Source organism: Halictus rubicundus, chromosome 13 (assembly GCF_050948215.1).
Source record: "Halictus rubicundus isolate RS-2024b chromosome 13, iyHalRubi1_principal, whole genome shotgun sequence".
Classification (NCBI taxonomy): domain Eukaryota; kingdom Metazoa; phylum Arthropoda; class Insecta; order Hymenoptera; family Halictidae; genus Halictus; species Halictus rubicundus.
This window is the reverse complement of record NC_135161.1, coordinates 12,104,366-12,119,894: the sequence shown is the minus strand read 5'-3', so window position 1 is coordinate 12,119,894 and position 15,529 is coordinate 12,104,366. Positions and strand designations below refer to the sequence as shown.

The following is a 15,529-nucleotide window of genomic DNA, read 5'->3' as shown; positions in this document are numbered from 1 at the left end:
CTTTCATCTCTTGAATTAAAGAAAAATGAACGGAATGATATTTTCATGCTACAGAAACATAATAAAGAACATTAGGCGTAAGTAGCTTTGAAGACAAAATAATTTCTTTATTAACTTAGGGGCGTCCATGGGGCGCTAGCATGAGTACACAGTTTCCCAGGGGGTGCAACTAGAAGGTGACCTAAATAATATTCATTCTAAACCACCCCCATTGACTATCCTCTATTCTAAATTAAAAGAGATATTTCATAGAATGATATTTTGAAAATGAAAGACATCAAGAGCAACTAGCTTCGCAGACGTTCAACAAAATAATTTCTAAATTGATCTAGGGGGGTCCAAGGGGTGCTAGCATGAGTGCAGAACTTGCCAGAGGGTGCAACACGAAGATGACCCGAGCAACATTCATCGAGCAATTCTACGTTAAAGTTCGTCGATAATGTTTGTCTATTTAGACAATTTGCTGGCGTATCCAGGGTTCTCCGAGCAACAATTGCAAGGCGCAAGGACATTGAACGCGCGTGGTGACTTCTGTCGAGTGAGCCGGGGTCCACCGATTCCTAAGGTGTCGCTTTCTGGTGGTCTATTTTTACCAAAGACGACTGAAGGCAGTCGGGAAGTTGGTATAGCGACGGTTGGCCGCTATTATAAAGCACTCTGTGCTGGCCGTGCGGTAAATCATCTCTGCCGTGTGAACGTTTTCAACAATCCTAGACGTTTCATTTTCTCGTCGTAACGACCGGTGACCGGTTCGCCGATTTTTGTTGGTGGCAGCGCCGGGGGCAGAGGAAACTGTTGGATCAGTTGGGGCTGGATCCTCGCGTTCGGATCGACGATCTCCAAAAGGAAGGATTCAGTTACGTATGTAGGCGAAAACCACGAGAACCGACTGTTTGATGGTAGCAGGTGCTTGGGTATTTTTTCAAGTTGTTGTGGACCCCGGAAGTGGCGATTTTTGACCGTCAATCGAGAGAGAGAGAAATTGTTCCCTTTGTGTTCTCGTCGGCCGGAATCTTTGACCCCGGTTATGAATGAACCACTGCCAGGCTGGTAGCCGACTGGTAGCCACTTTGTGCGCTGCCGACGGAGTTAGCGTGGCCGTGTGTGCCTGGCCGACGACCACCTCTGTACATACCTAATCGACTATGTTCGCGCGTGCCAGGGAAACATATCGTAAGACGCGAATTTTGTCTCATGGCGAGGGAGCCTTCGTCGTGAGGATTCGCACTCCTCCCGTACGGAGCACTTCGTTCCGAGTATAGTTACGGCCGCGGGTTACGTAAATTCGTAAAAAAAGAACGGGAGAACGAGTTTCGATCGGGAAAGTCTCGACTCGATTGCGCGAAATTGAGGAATAATTAAGAAAAAATAAAAAGAGAAAGAGAGAGAGAGAGAGAGGAGAAGAGCTGTGCGTAGAACGTCGAAATGAGGAAGGCTGCGTTCGATAAGTAAACCACTTCACTTTTTCCCGAAGTTTATTCTTTGCTGTTGCGGGGGGCGATCAGACGGGCGATTGTTTTCTTTATTGTTCTTCATCTTTTTCTGTTTCTATTTTTCTTTTTCTTTTTTTCATCTCTTTAGGTGGGATTTTAGGCGGTTTTTGGTTTGCTGCGCTACTTCTTCTCGCCGCGGTAACTCGAATTAAACCCTGCTTGAGCTGTAACGACTAAAACGGACAGTGATGCGATTTGTTTGCAGACCCGGAGTAGCATAGGATGATTTTAAAATAGCAAAGTTTGCCGATAGGCTCTCGTACACCCTAATAAAGTGGACATGTTGCCGTTCGATTCGAGAGCCGAGCGTCCGTTTCATCCGAGAGAATTAGTCGTTTCATTGTTAAACCCCGGATTGTTCACACCGAACAATCTCAGAATCACAAACAAAATTGAATCTCAGATTTTAGATTTTCAGAAATTTTTATTTCAGATTTTTCAACCGCTTGCGCGATCAATTTTGTTAATTTCGGGAGGAATGTTGGATCGTTAATATTATCGTAAGGGTATTAGGGATAGATTGTAGATTGTTAACTGCACACTTGGATCTTGGATTGTTGATAAAAATCGAATTATTCATCAATTTTTAAACGTTCGGCTTCACGGTCTTGAAATTTCAATGTTCAATGATTCGTGGCGTTCGAGGGGTTGATTTCAGGATATTTTAAGATAAACGACTGTCTTTGTTATGACTATTCATTAAAAATAGTTCGGTAAATATTTACGCAAGAGAAGCGATGTTGCAATGGTGACAACTTGTTGACTAGCAACTGTCGATTTTTATGCGTTTGTGACATGGAATGGGAAAGTTGATAGTATTTTTAGTTTGTTTTTAGAACAAAAAATTGCCCAGCTTTCTTTGTTTTAATTTGTGAGAGAGAATGAAGGGGTTAATTTGTTTAAAAGTCAGTGCAAATGGGTGAAAAACAACAGAATTTTCATTGTGTTTGTAACATAGAAGTCTTCACAATTTTTCTTCGTTCTCATTTTTCAAAGAAAGCGTTAATTTTTGTAAAAATTGGCATAAATTAGCAATGCAGAGTTTTCTAGCGATTAAAAAAGATTCTTTCGTTCTGATTTTTCACAGCGTTAATTTTTTGAAAAATTGGCATAAATTAGCAATGCAAAGAGTTCTCTATCGATTAGAAAAGATTCTTTCGTTCTGATTTTCGAAGCGGAATAAAAATGGCGATTGTGCACAAAACTCGGCAGAATTTTGCAAAGATTGATAGTATTCCAAAAAAGTTTGTAGCACGGAGTTCTAATAAGAATATTTTCCTCCACTCTAACTGTTAAGAAACAAAGAGTTAAAATCCGTTCTAGCCGTAGAGAATAATTTTCCCTTGGTCGTAATTTTTAAAGCGCAAGCACAACTTTCCGAGGGAACTCCGCAGTACGTCTAATTATAAAATCGGGAAAACGTCTCGCGCGCGAATGTTTACCGAACGTTTGATTGAAGTGTGAGAATTCTTTTTCTTTTTTAATAGTATCGTCGGCGAGGCTAGGCGATTATTTAGGTGTGAAGGATCGCGGAACGGGTCGCCATAATTTCATCCCCGGTAAATGGAGCGCCGGTAATCCACCCCGAACGAAAATGTTCGAAGTGTTACTGCGTATTACGTTACATCAGATAAATTTAGCATTTCTTTTGCATAGAACCTCATTGTAACGCTGCCAATACCGCAACGCGGAATTAATTGGTAGTTTGGAAGGGAACCAATTCCCTTCGATCCACACCGATTTCCCCCCTCTGTCTAAGTATCGATCAAACTATTTTTTTTTTGTTCAACTCTCCAGCTTCTTCGCAGTTTATCGAACAAAAGCCAGCGTTCGAAGCGAACGAACCGCAAATCGTCCATAACAATTGACAAAGAACACTAATAAAAATTACGTGATCCTTCACTGTTACGATGTACAGTGTACATTTAGTTCCTGGTATTTTCCTTATTAATTGTACCGCATTCATTTCCGTCTAATTTGTTGATCATCTTCGCACAATTTTCATCCGCTCATTTCGTTCTTTTAATTCAGCACATTCGCTCTTCTTCTCTTTTTTTTTTACAAGCTGCAGATGGAGTCACAGTACGAATGCACCGTTTTCGATTGAATAACATGTTTAATTCCGAGAGAGTATGACACGCTGCATAACGCCACCTCCACTAACAAGAGTAATTATTTTTTTCTTCATTTCGAGATCTTGCACAGAGGAATAATTTATTCTTTTGTGCACCCGCGACTGTGGATTTTATGCAAAAATTCAATTCAAAACATTAATGGTACATTTCATGTAAAAGCAGCATTTCGGGTTTCAAAGTTTCTCTGAGTTAAAAGGGTGAATAAACTTTTCAGGAATTATGTGTATAGAAATTAATTTCTATAAATGTCGAAAAATGTGCCGCTAAAATGCAGTGACTATTTTAAGACCATTCTAAATAAATTAAATAAAATCTATTATTATTACAGGCCCCGGAAAAATTGTTAAACATTGCATTATTTTGGAAATTGTTAAGAAAGAGATATTCGACCCCTGTTTGTCGCAATTGTGCACTTTTTGTGCAGCATAAAAATTGCTGAAAATTTGCAGTCTACTTGCAATTGCATTTCCCGAGCAGTGTGCACTCGCATAAACTCCACAGGCCGTGTGCTGGTGAATTAATTCGCTGGAGAAGCCGCCGTAATTTTTTGTTTTTTTGAAAAACTGACAGCTATTTCGAAATTGGAAAGGGCGCGCGGACTAACGTTGGCAGTTTTCGTTCCCAACAGACCAAACGCGCAGAGGAGCGTTTTGAGCACGGCATACAATTCGTACGGTATCGCGTCGAGAAATTCGAAGGATGCTGAGTATCGGTACAGCAGCGTGAATTACAGCAACGCGCAGGAGAAGAGTTATCTGCAACGAAGTATTTCCGCGGATAATGTTGTAATACGTTCCCGCGGTTTCAAACCCTCCGACAGACACGACCCCGTGAAGAGGAATTTCCTTGAGCATCTCACCTCGAAAATACTGCACTTCGACATGGTGAGTTTCCTCGAAAATCACCGGTTCCGAACAGGAAAAACCGGTTCGCTCTAGATTTCAAACGCCGCGGGACTGCCGGACCAGTTCGAACAACTTGCTCTGCAAATTTTTATCTAATAGAGAAAAATCGTGGGAACTGTGCGCTCGAGAGATTTTCAAACGAGCTTCCTCCTCGAAGCTACTGAACAAATCGAGTCGACCAGTTCTTTCACAATGAAAATATAACAATTTAGGAGAAGTTACATTTTCAACTTCTTTTTGACAAGCTCGAGCGACCGTGTACAATTTTGTTCCGATACAAGACGACATTTAGTTCGATGTAAGAAAATCACTACCCCCTATTCGTTTATCTTCGACGACAGTTTGTATCAAATCTCACAAATTGCCACACACGTCTAATTGACTTTTACAAGTACATAGCGGTGGGGTGGAAAACATTTTTTGGGGATTTGTGAGATGCATGTCACCGAAACACTCATTTCAATTGTATTATTGTTTGATATTCCTCAAGTTCTATGGTCTAGAACTTTTTCTTTGACACTTTGACTGTCACGAATGTTACATTTGGATGACGTAACTTTTATTCAGACTAGAAAAGTCGTTTTCATAGTGATGCATGGGGTTTTGTTAGTCAAAGTCCTCTGGTTTGAACCTGTTATTTGGCTCTATGAGGCGTCTACATTTATTGTCAGTTATTCTTGAAACATTATGAAATAAGAATAAATAATTTCAAAGTTCCTAATGTAAATTTTGCACATAGAAAGCGACAAGAACTTGTCTAATATTACTGATTGAAAAATTTTCCCTAGAGCGAGGTAATTAATTCAGTTTTTGTAGGTTTTTCAAGCGTGTCTTTAAATATGAATTGTTGCTATAATTTGTAGGAGAGCAACAGCAGCACTCCAGTAAATTTGCAGAAACTGCTCACCCCCGCGTCGGACACCGAGGGAATCATGCAATCGAAAAACAGTAAGCCAAAAAGTTATAGCGATCGATTTACTGTGATATTGTCGCGGTCACCGATCGAAGTGTTAATATACGAAGGAAATGTGAACGATTGCAGGGAAGATGTTCGCGTCTTCGTACTTTTATGCACCGACGCATCCGACCGTCGAAGACCAGGTGGAGCTCGCGCGAAGGATTTCGCATTCGTTGAGCGACGTGAAGAACATGAAGAGCAAGGGTCAATCTATGTACGTGAACAGAAAGAAACGATCCGTGAAATGGATCCACGATGGCAACGGTACGTGATAAATAAGTCCCTCGTTTTTCGAAATATTTCTACACCCTTCAATCGGTTGATTTTACTTGTGGAAAGTTGTACGCATAGATCTTAAACAAAGTAATTCGGTCTCTATATTGATAGCGTGAACTAATTAATTGTAGGCATCGAGGACATGGAGGAGCCGTCCACCCCCTCCCACAGGGTAAGTGAATTGTTAAATATTTGAAAAATAAATGTACAATGAAGTACTTAGTGAAATTGAAAGAGTAGTAGAATCGGAAAAATATAAATCAGAAAATAGTAAAATTGAGAGAGTAGTAGAATTAGAAATAAATAAATAAGAAAATAGTAAAATGGGAAATGAACCGATGAAAAGAGTAGCAAAATTAAAAATAAATGTACAGTGCAGTACTTAGTGAAATTGAAAGAGTAGTAGAATCAGAAAAATATAAATCAGAAAATAGTAAAATTGAAAGAGTAGTAGAATTAGAAATAAATAAATAAGAAAATAGTAAAATGGGAAATGAACCGATGAAAAGAGTAGCAAAATTAAAAATAAATGTACAGTGCAGTACTTAGTGAAATTGAAAGAGTAGTAGAATCAGAAAAATATAAATCAGAAAATAGTAAAATTGAGAGAGTAGTAGAATTAGAAATAAAGAAATAAGAAAATAGTAAAATTAAAAATAAATGTACAGTGCAGTACTTAGAGAAATTGAAAGAGTAGTTGAATCAGAAAAATATAAATCAGAAAATAGTAAAATTGAGAGAGTAGTGGAATTAGAAATAAAGAAATAAGAAAATAGTAAAATTAAAAATAAATGTACAGTGCAGCACTTAGTAAAATTGAAAGAGTAGCAAAATGGGAAATGAACAAATAAGACGAGTAATAAAATCAGAAATAAATGAATAAAAATGTAGTAAAATGGGGAGCAAAGTCCAAGCTTTTACAATGAATTAAAGTAGATCTACATAGATAATTGTGTTACGAGGAAGCGCGTTATCAGTATCGTTCTAATTAAACTTTTATCGATATTGTGCAACCGATAAAATGTTCGGCACGGTTCTTACAAGATCCATTGAAGTAAAGAAGTTCTGCTTTTATTTTTTAACGAATATTTATAGCTGCGTAGAATGTGATCTTTTTTTACACGACAGCCAACACTCATTCAGAAATGTCAAGCACTCAAGGGTTGCACATGCGCGAGCCTAGTACACTGATCTCTCTGATCGAGATGATTGCTCTCCGCTAGAGATAAAATTATTTTTATGTATTTTCTTCTCGCGTTCATTGCCAGCAGATCGATTTAGCCGTTCCCTTTTAACCGAACCGCTTCTTGCGTCGTTAAAAAATTTCATTACAAGCATTTTTTACTGGTACTTACAAATAATTAAAAAGCTTAAAAATAGTTTTAATTTAAACGTTCATTCAATTCAAAAGTTTCAATCTAAGACTGGTGCAAAATTATTTAAATATCTAGGCAAAATTGGGGGCGCTGAGAAATAGTGAATACATTTTTTTTTAAAGACAGTCTAGTTTTGATCTTATAAAATTTTCTTCGATAAATATTCTGTGCATCAGGAATAGAAAATATTTGAGTGCACTGTTAAATATTGTGACGAAGAAGAGTATGCTAAGAAGATATAATTGTTGTATATCATTATACTAGTAACTCTATTCTATTCTACATGTGTGTGCAGGAAAAAATTCCACTAAAATGCATGATGAACCCACATGGAAAGGTGTTGGACATACATGGCATCCAAGCTTTAGGCGAAGAAGTGAACATTGAACCGATGCCGAAGAATCAGGAGAAGCTCTTCAACATTGTCCGCGACCTGAACACACAAAAAGGCCGCGGTGAGAGAACCATTCTAATCAAACATTGCAACCGCACCCCCAATTTCGTAACATCAGAATTTTCTAAACTCCACAAACTCGAAAGATTTAGCAATTTTAAAAACCTTCGTATTTTAATCGAGGGCCAAAAAACTGAAAAGCCAAAAAATATCTATTTAAATATTAATCGCAAGCACAAATATTTGGAAAAAGCGTCTCGAGTCGTTTATTTATAAAAGAATCTTACTAGGTATTGCGAAGTTAGCATTGACTGGGAATTCTATTTGTCCCGATTAATTGATCGATTCAATATTTGGGCATTGTTCTTATCGAGGAACAATAATCGAAGAAGATATAAAATCTCTCTGCTGGTTGTTTGCTAAAATATATGTCAACGGTCTGCCAATAGAAAATCGGAAACACGAGTGCCCCACTGGGTGGGGATAAACACGTAATACTTTTTGATGTAGTAATAATCTCAATTTTATCATTCGAATCCTCTAATTCCGGCATTTACTGTTCGAGGCTTTTCAGCATACATAATCGTAGACTTTCTGATAATTATTATCGGGCAATATCAATTTTTATAATATCATGCGGGACACGTGTCGAAAAATTCAGAGAGGATTATTATTCATTATTATATTACTAACTCATCTTTCAAATCGTTATATTCATGATAGAAAAATTCAAAGTACGAAAAATATTCAAATCATTATATTAGAGTAGAAGCATTTTCGCAAAAATACCCGAGTCGTGATATTATAATAGAAAACATTCGCAATCGCTACAATATTCAAATAATTATACTAACAGTGGTATTGGCTCTGATTTTCTGTGCCGATTCGCACATAGTTACCATCTCGACGTACATTATACTTGAAATGCCGGTTAAGTGGAGCTACGAATATCCTTAAATATACGAATCATTTATAGGTGCCGAGATATTTGCGAAACGAAGGAAAAGGTCTGAGAAATGGGTTGTAGACACTGATCAACAGCAAACGCCCAGCATGCAGGGAATGCCAAAAACACCAGTTTATCCGAGGAAACAGGTAATATTTCTATGCCAAACCATTGGTAGCAGGGACCTCTTGCACAATGGAGTTGCGCACTGTATTACTAATTTATTATACAAACATTAATGATTCACTCACATAGTGAACCTACTATTATTATATTTTTCTCAACATACATTACCAGATAATGAAATACATACATGAATCTGAAAAAAATCACAAAAAATAAATTATTCACTGATGCACTACCATTATGAATTTTCAAAAATAACATTTCTGCAAAGCGAAGACATTTTTTCCTTGCTCTAATTTTCACGAAGCAACTTATCAAAATAAAATTTACAAAATTAAAATTGCCCAAAATTGCCTACAATTTATCTAAAAATCCAGCTTATTTACCAGTTTATATTTTATCCGGGAGGGATTAAAAGAGTTTACATTTTGTCGCGCGTATTAATAGTTCATTTTGTTCGTTTAGGAGATGAACGGCAGCTCGAAGTTCTCATCGGCATCGCCGTTTTCGCCGCTGCAGTCCGAGCCTTTTGACGAGAAGCCATTTTACAACCCCTTCACCGTGGACCTGTCCCTGACCGACACAAATCCGCCCACGACAGGTACTGAATCTATTGTTCCACAGAATTTCGTTGGCACGTCCATCTGGCACTGTTTCATTGCTCGCGCATACTGTCTCGCAGAATAATTCTGCTTATTTCTGCCTTCAAACGTTTACACGCGACTGTCTGTCAACCACCAAGGACTGGAGTCACAGTTGTTTTCTTCTGAAGCTTACTATAGTAAGGTCTTGATCTAAATCCTCGGGTCGGTGCCGTGACATAGATCGTGCAGGGCTACTATTTAAAATTATATCTTTTTTAGTGCCATTTTAATCAGAAAAATGCCACAAAGTTGGCGAAAGTCCCATAAAAAAGTCCCCGTGGGATATGCCCCCAGTGGAGGGGATAGGCCAACTGACAAAGATCGTGTAGCTCCGCTCGGCTTATTGTTAGATCAAGACTTTACCGTACTTTCTCTGCCGCTTCTCGATTGTTGTTCTCAGCTGAAATTGCCTCGCAACGATCGTTGCATTGCCACGAACGGATCAGACGAATCAATCGGAAGCAAATCGTTAGCATGATCTCGGACCTAGATTTTATTTCCTGTCGATGATCCGTAGGAAGTGTATTGACCCAGCGAAGTTTCATTTGGCAATCGATCTTATTCGATCGAGACCGTTGCCTCGTTCTTTTATCTTCTATATCTAAAATAAACAACGACCCGAACTTCGTTGCCAATCTTTATATCGATTAGGGGGGTGTATAGTTAGAAGCACGCTGACACCTTAAGTCGGCTTTGCTATATCTTCAGCTTAGCGATATCTGAACTTTGGCTTCTATGTGTTACTTTAAAAAGGATTCAAAAAATTAGGCATTTGGTGGGAGAATGTCCGTGAAAGTGCAATTTTAACGCAAAATAAATTATTCATCATTCCAGATGATTCATCATGCTACACAGAAAAATTAATGTTCTTTAACATTTTTTTAGTTGAAATATTGTTTGTGAAATATCGATAGTTTATTCAGTTAATTGTAGAATATTACCATAAGAATATGAAGAAAATTATCATTTTGTATTGTCTCACGTTCGTTTGCTTTATCTCGATGGGTGCATTGAACTTTTATATTGTTCTTGATAAAATCGTACAGCTTCGATTAAACAATTTAAAGTATTATATGACAGTCATCTGTGATTGCAGTGTTTTGATATCGCAGGAATTTCTTTCACGTATAGCATTCCCTTGTTGTGCGTTATACAATTAAATAATAAAAAAATACAAATTAAATTTTTAAAAAAGAAATAATTTTCTAGTAAATTGTACAGTACGAAACTCAATGAAATTGAATATTGTTCCATTTTATTTATTAGCTTTGCCTATAGTCTACACTTTATTCATACCTATAGTACCAGATTCTGCATTAAACTGCAGATTGTTGTGCAACAATTGTAAAATGAACTTTCATTTATGAGAAAAGTAACATTTTATTTGCATTACAGTCCTATTAAATGTGTCTACAGAAATATGTATGTTCAGCATTTTTACGGAGATTACTGAATACAGGCATCGCCTAACTGCACTCCAGAGGGTTCCTTATCAGTAGATTACGGATCCCTGCGCATTCATGGCGTGAGCAAACTATTAAACAGTTACGGAACGCCTCTATAAAGTCTGCTGAACCATCGCCTTAAAAAGTCGCATACTATATCCAAATCTAACAAATTGCAGCCATGGTCTAAATTAAATCCCACAAGATTCAGACTGCACTAAATCCCACAAACTGCAACAGCAGCCTAACAAATCGAATTCCAGAAATTGCAATTTCAGTCTGCACCAAATCCCACAAATTGCAATTCCAGCCTGCCTCAAATCCCACAAATTGCAATTTCAGACTGCCTCAAATCCCACAAATTGCTATTTCAGACTGCACCAAATCCCACAAACTGCAACAGCAGCCTAACAAATCGGATTCGAGAAATTGCAATTTCAGTCTGCACCAAATCCCACAAATTGCAATTCCAGCCTGCCTTAAATCCCGCAAATTGCAATTTCAGACTGCACCAAATCCCACAAACTGCAACAGCTGCCTAACAAATCGGATTCCAGAAATTGCAATTTCAGTCTGCACCAAATCCCACAAATTGCAATTCCAGCCTGCCTCAAATCCCACAAATTGCAATTTCAGACTGCACCAAATCCCACAAACTGCAACAGCTGCCTAACAAATCGGATTCCAGAAATTGCAATTTCAGTCTGCACCAAATCCCAGAAATTGCAACTCCAGCCTGCCTCAAATTCCACAAATTGCAATTTCAGATTGCACCAAATCCCACAAGCTGCAACGGCAGCGAAACCCACAAATCGCGTCAGCGCGAATCGAATCCCACAAATCGCAAGGTCAAAAATCATGACGTTTGAACCATTGCACATTTCAGACAGGAATCATTACCGGTGCAACGGCAAAGAATGCAGCCACCAGACCGAGGTGAAAAAGATCTATTTACGCGAAGTAGCGGTCGGCACCGATAACGATTTCCCGGCCGATAAATATCGATCGTCGATGGTCGAAAAGTCCCGTCGGACCACGCTGGATCCGGACACCGAGCGATACAACAATCACCACGCGAGGAATAACAATACCGAGCCTGTTCCGGTGCCATTAATCACTAACAAACGCAATCACAGCCATAACAAGCAGCCCTCGATCGGCAGATCGGGCTACCCTAACCGGCAGAGCTTCGCTACTAACAAAGAGAGCAAAACCTACGTGAAAGAGCAACGAATGATGGAGTGCATGCAGATCAACGGCAAAGAGAAGATGGTTAACAGCCAGAGAGAAACGGAGACAACAAGAATCGATAACGAGGGGAACGAGTACACGCCGGTCCCTGTTAAACAATTGATACAGGAGTTCGAGAAAACGTGCAGACCGATTCTGCAGTACAAGCAGATCAGTCCGAAGGTCATCCCGATCGTACAACATTGTCCTTTAGACAATGACCTGACGCGGTTCTTCGAGACACGCACCTCTGTCAAGTACAATGCCGAAGAGGATCACAGGAGGTGAGATGGAATCAGAGTTGCGACCCTAAATCATTTGCTCGACGAACTTCCTGTGCCCCGTTGATTTATCACTGTTTAGTATAGAATCTATAGTATTTAAAAAAGTAGGCAAAATCGTTGAGATTTCGGAGATGCATTTATAGGGAATTAATACAATAAATTGACTTCTTTAGATTAGAGCTCATCGATAGCTGACAAATGATTGATAACAGAATTATTTCACTGATTGGCTTATCATTGTTATTATTTTAATCCTTTCACTCCGTTATCTCTAACATAAGCTGCCACTTAACAAATTGTATCGAAATGCTCTTATCTCTTTTAGCTTCGAAAACTAATGAACGTATGTAGAAAGTAAAATAATTATTCACGAAAATGAAAATTTAAACATTTATTAGTGTACTTGTAATATGACAAATTTCAAATACAGAATAAATCTTTTTTTTTTTATTCATCTTGGAAAAATTCATCGAGAACTGCATCAGCTTTGTCAATTTCAATTCCAAGTAGAATCAGTGAGCAATGATCAGACACGTCAAGTAGTGTTTACACGCATACGCATCGGACAAAATTCCACAGGAAGAAAGATTGCAGATCTTTTATTTTATTGTTGATGGAATAATTTATTTGTGATACTGTTCGCTAGGTATACCGAACACTGCTGTTTCCTGCGACCTTAGAGTATAAACTTTGAACAGAATTGATCGCAGATAAGATTGCGGTATCATTACTTGTGCTAAGAAAGTCATGGTCGATTAAAGTTTGGACAATTTGAACCTTATTTTTTCGTGGCTAAATATGTTTCTCACTAAATAAAAAATTCACGGAACTCCTTCTATTTGTAGATGTTTATAAAAATTACACCGGCAATGGCGAATTCCAACTATAAATTTCATTCCAAAAATAAATTTGCATTCTTGTACGCGTCCCATCATGCCCAATCCATCGGCTGTTTCTTATTAATTAAACAGTTCATCTCCCTTCCAACTAAAACAACACTAAAAATAACAGAAATCATCATTGTCATTTTCCAATCGGTCCGAATTCAGAGTCAGCGCCCAGCAAGCATACGAGGACAGCATGAAGCTTCAGGACCACCGTAACAACGGATACGTGTCCACGGACGACACCGAGTACACCAGCGACGATTCCGACTCCCAGAACGATTATGGCAGCGAGGAGATCATTTACCGCGAGAAATCCGAATCGTCCAGCGCTATGAACGGCGAACACGATTACTCGTCCATGTACCACGAAGAATATACCACGAATCGACGCCGATCGGTCACGTCCCAAGAAGTCGAGAATTTTTGCAACAATGGCGAAACGAAATACGTGAACACCGAGTCCGACGTGCCTGTCGAGGCGAAATCGTACTTGCTGTCGATGTTGGCCTCGCAGGAAGATATCCTGAAGACTATCAAACACCTGCGGAACACACCTGTTCTGGATAATTTGTTGCAAGTCTCGCCAGACTTTAAGCTGGACGAGATTTGCGAGGAAGATGGCAAGTTGCTTTGCATGCGCTGCTATTTCGCTTTCTCCGCTTGCTTGCTGTCCCTGCTTTCTCCCAATCTTGCAATTTTTCAGATTTTTAATAATATTATTCAATAATAAAATATTATTATCCTAAATATTTGTGCACGATTTAATTTAATTTTATTTATTTTTGTAATTATATCTTATGTGCAGGATTATTTAGATATTTTACTGCTTTGTGTAGTAGATTTTTGCAGAATTATTTAGTCATATATAAAATAACGAGATATAGAAATTCATGCTGACGCTATAAACGTGTAGGTGATAGCACTCCCAAAATTTTCGCTATAATATATTTTTAGTTGTGCTATTACTCTTTTCTATAACAAAATATATAAATATTAAATTGTATAATATTGCAGATTTGTATGGATACATAAAGTTTGACTATATTAGTTTTTCGTATTTTCCTACTATTTCTTGTTGCTGTATGCTTGTAACGGGTTTGGCGTGATCGAGAAATTAATGGTGATTATGTTTCTACGTCTACAGCTAAAAAGCTTTACGAGAACAATACTTACTCGGGACCGAAGCTCGGCAGTGTCTGCTCCCTGGCGAACTATAATACTGCACCCCGTGGATGGGATCAGTCGTTGACATACTACCGACCAATCAAATTCGAGAAACCACAGGAAGTTGTATATTCTGACTTTTAGGTATAGCGTACTTAATTAAATCAACGCACTTGGTATGTTTCTGACAGTGTAAATACTTTGTTTCTCCTTCAATATTCGTGTAATTTAAATATATGTTGTTAAACGATACACACGTGTCTTCTGAATTATGTTCACGCGAAATCATGAACTGTAACATATCATACAATTTTAACGAATACATTTGCTATCATATTGAACATACACGCGCGAAGCAACAGATTATTGTGGCATAATGATGCATGCGTTATTTACCATGCAATAATAAATATATTCGTTAGACACATATAAAATGCTATGACAGCAATAATATATAAACGATATTATTGAATACATATTTAATAGTACGTGTATTGTTGATAATACAGAGGATACGTGTCTCTAAATGTTGATCTTGAAAAATTATGCCATGTAGCAGGGTAAAAAAAAGAACTTTTCCAATCATGCCGCCGATTGTTTTAGTTTTCCCCTATTTCGTTAATTGCGTTTCTTGTTTGTCGACGAATGACAATAAAAAAAGAAGAAGAAAATCTTCGGACACGTTGAAGTCCCAAGTTGAACGCCATACATACACGTACATATTACTATACTCGCATATGTTGAGGCTTCGTTTTGTTTGATTTACCTACCTCTCTCATTATCGAAATGTTGATTTTTATTTATGCCGCTGACAGTGTTACTGCATTTTACTTTATAAAGTATTAATATTATATTATTATATGAATAAATGTTGTTTTCATAACCTCCGCCGCACTTCTTCATTCTCCGTGCTCGACACACTTCCCGTACTGTGACTCTAATCGTTTAATTATACGAGTGTAAACCAAAACTAAAATTGTACGCAAACTATTCTTTATATCATCACTGAGTATTTTCGCAAAAGAAAAATTGCCATCGCTAATGGCAAAATACGGGAGCTAAATGGCAGTGATTTTCTAGTTCTGGAAATACGCAGAACGGCGGGCACGAAGCCACGCCCCTGCGGGTTCGAAGCCACGCCTCTGTGGGCGCGTCACAGCTACGTGGCAAGCTACGGTGCTACGGTCTACCCCCACTCCGCAAAATCACTTGCCCGTAGCTTTGCCCAGGGTTGCCAGATCAAGACTTGTTCCCCCACTCTAATTT

At 38.3% G+C, this 15,529-nt stretch overlaps 1 protein-coding gene across 1 annotated transcript; it reads left to right on the top strand.

The window, feature by feature from the left end:
• Window positions 1-959: 959 nt before the first annotated feature.
• LOC143360295 (uncharacterized) lies at window positions 960-15,147 on the top strand. The gene is made up of 11 exons (XM_076799012.1): window positions 960-1,448; window positions 4,257-4,512; window positions 5,397-5,481; window positions 5,576-5,755; window positions 5,899-5,939; window positions 7,439-7,598; window positions 8,514-8,632; window positions 9,075-9,210; window positions 11,585-12,212; window positions 13,262-13,719; window positions 14,244-15,147. The coding sequence occupies exons 1-11, from the start codon at window positions 1,426-1,428 to the stop codon at window positions 14,405-14,407; spliced, it is 2,250 nt and encodes a 749-aa protein (XP_076655127.1). The 5' UTR covers window positions 960-1,425; the 3' UTR covers window positions 14,408-15,147.
• Window positions 15,148-15,529: the final 382 nt, after the last annotated feature.

What these genes read in the sequence shown, in the direction of transcription:
- LOC143360295 (XM_076799012.1), top strand. Translation starts at nt 1,426, where the DNA reads ATGAGGAAGGCTGCGTTCGATAA. An exon ending in ATGGATCCACGATGGCAACG is followed by an intron (nt 5,756 to 5,898) that starts GTACGTGATAAA and finishes AATTAATTGTAG; the next exon opens with GCATCGAGGACATGGAGGAG. An exon ending in CGAGATTTGCGAGGAAGATG is followed by an intron (nt 13,720 to 14,243) that starts GCAAGTTGCTTT and finishes CTACGTCTACAG; the next exon opens with CTAAAAAGCTTTACGAGAAC.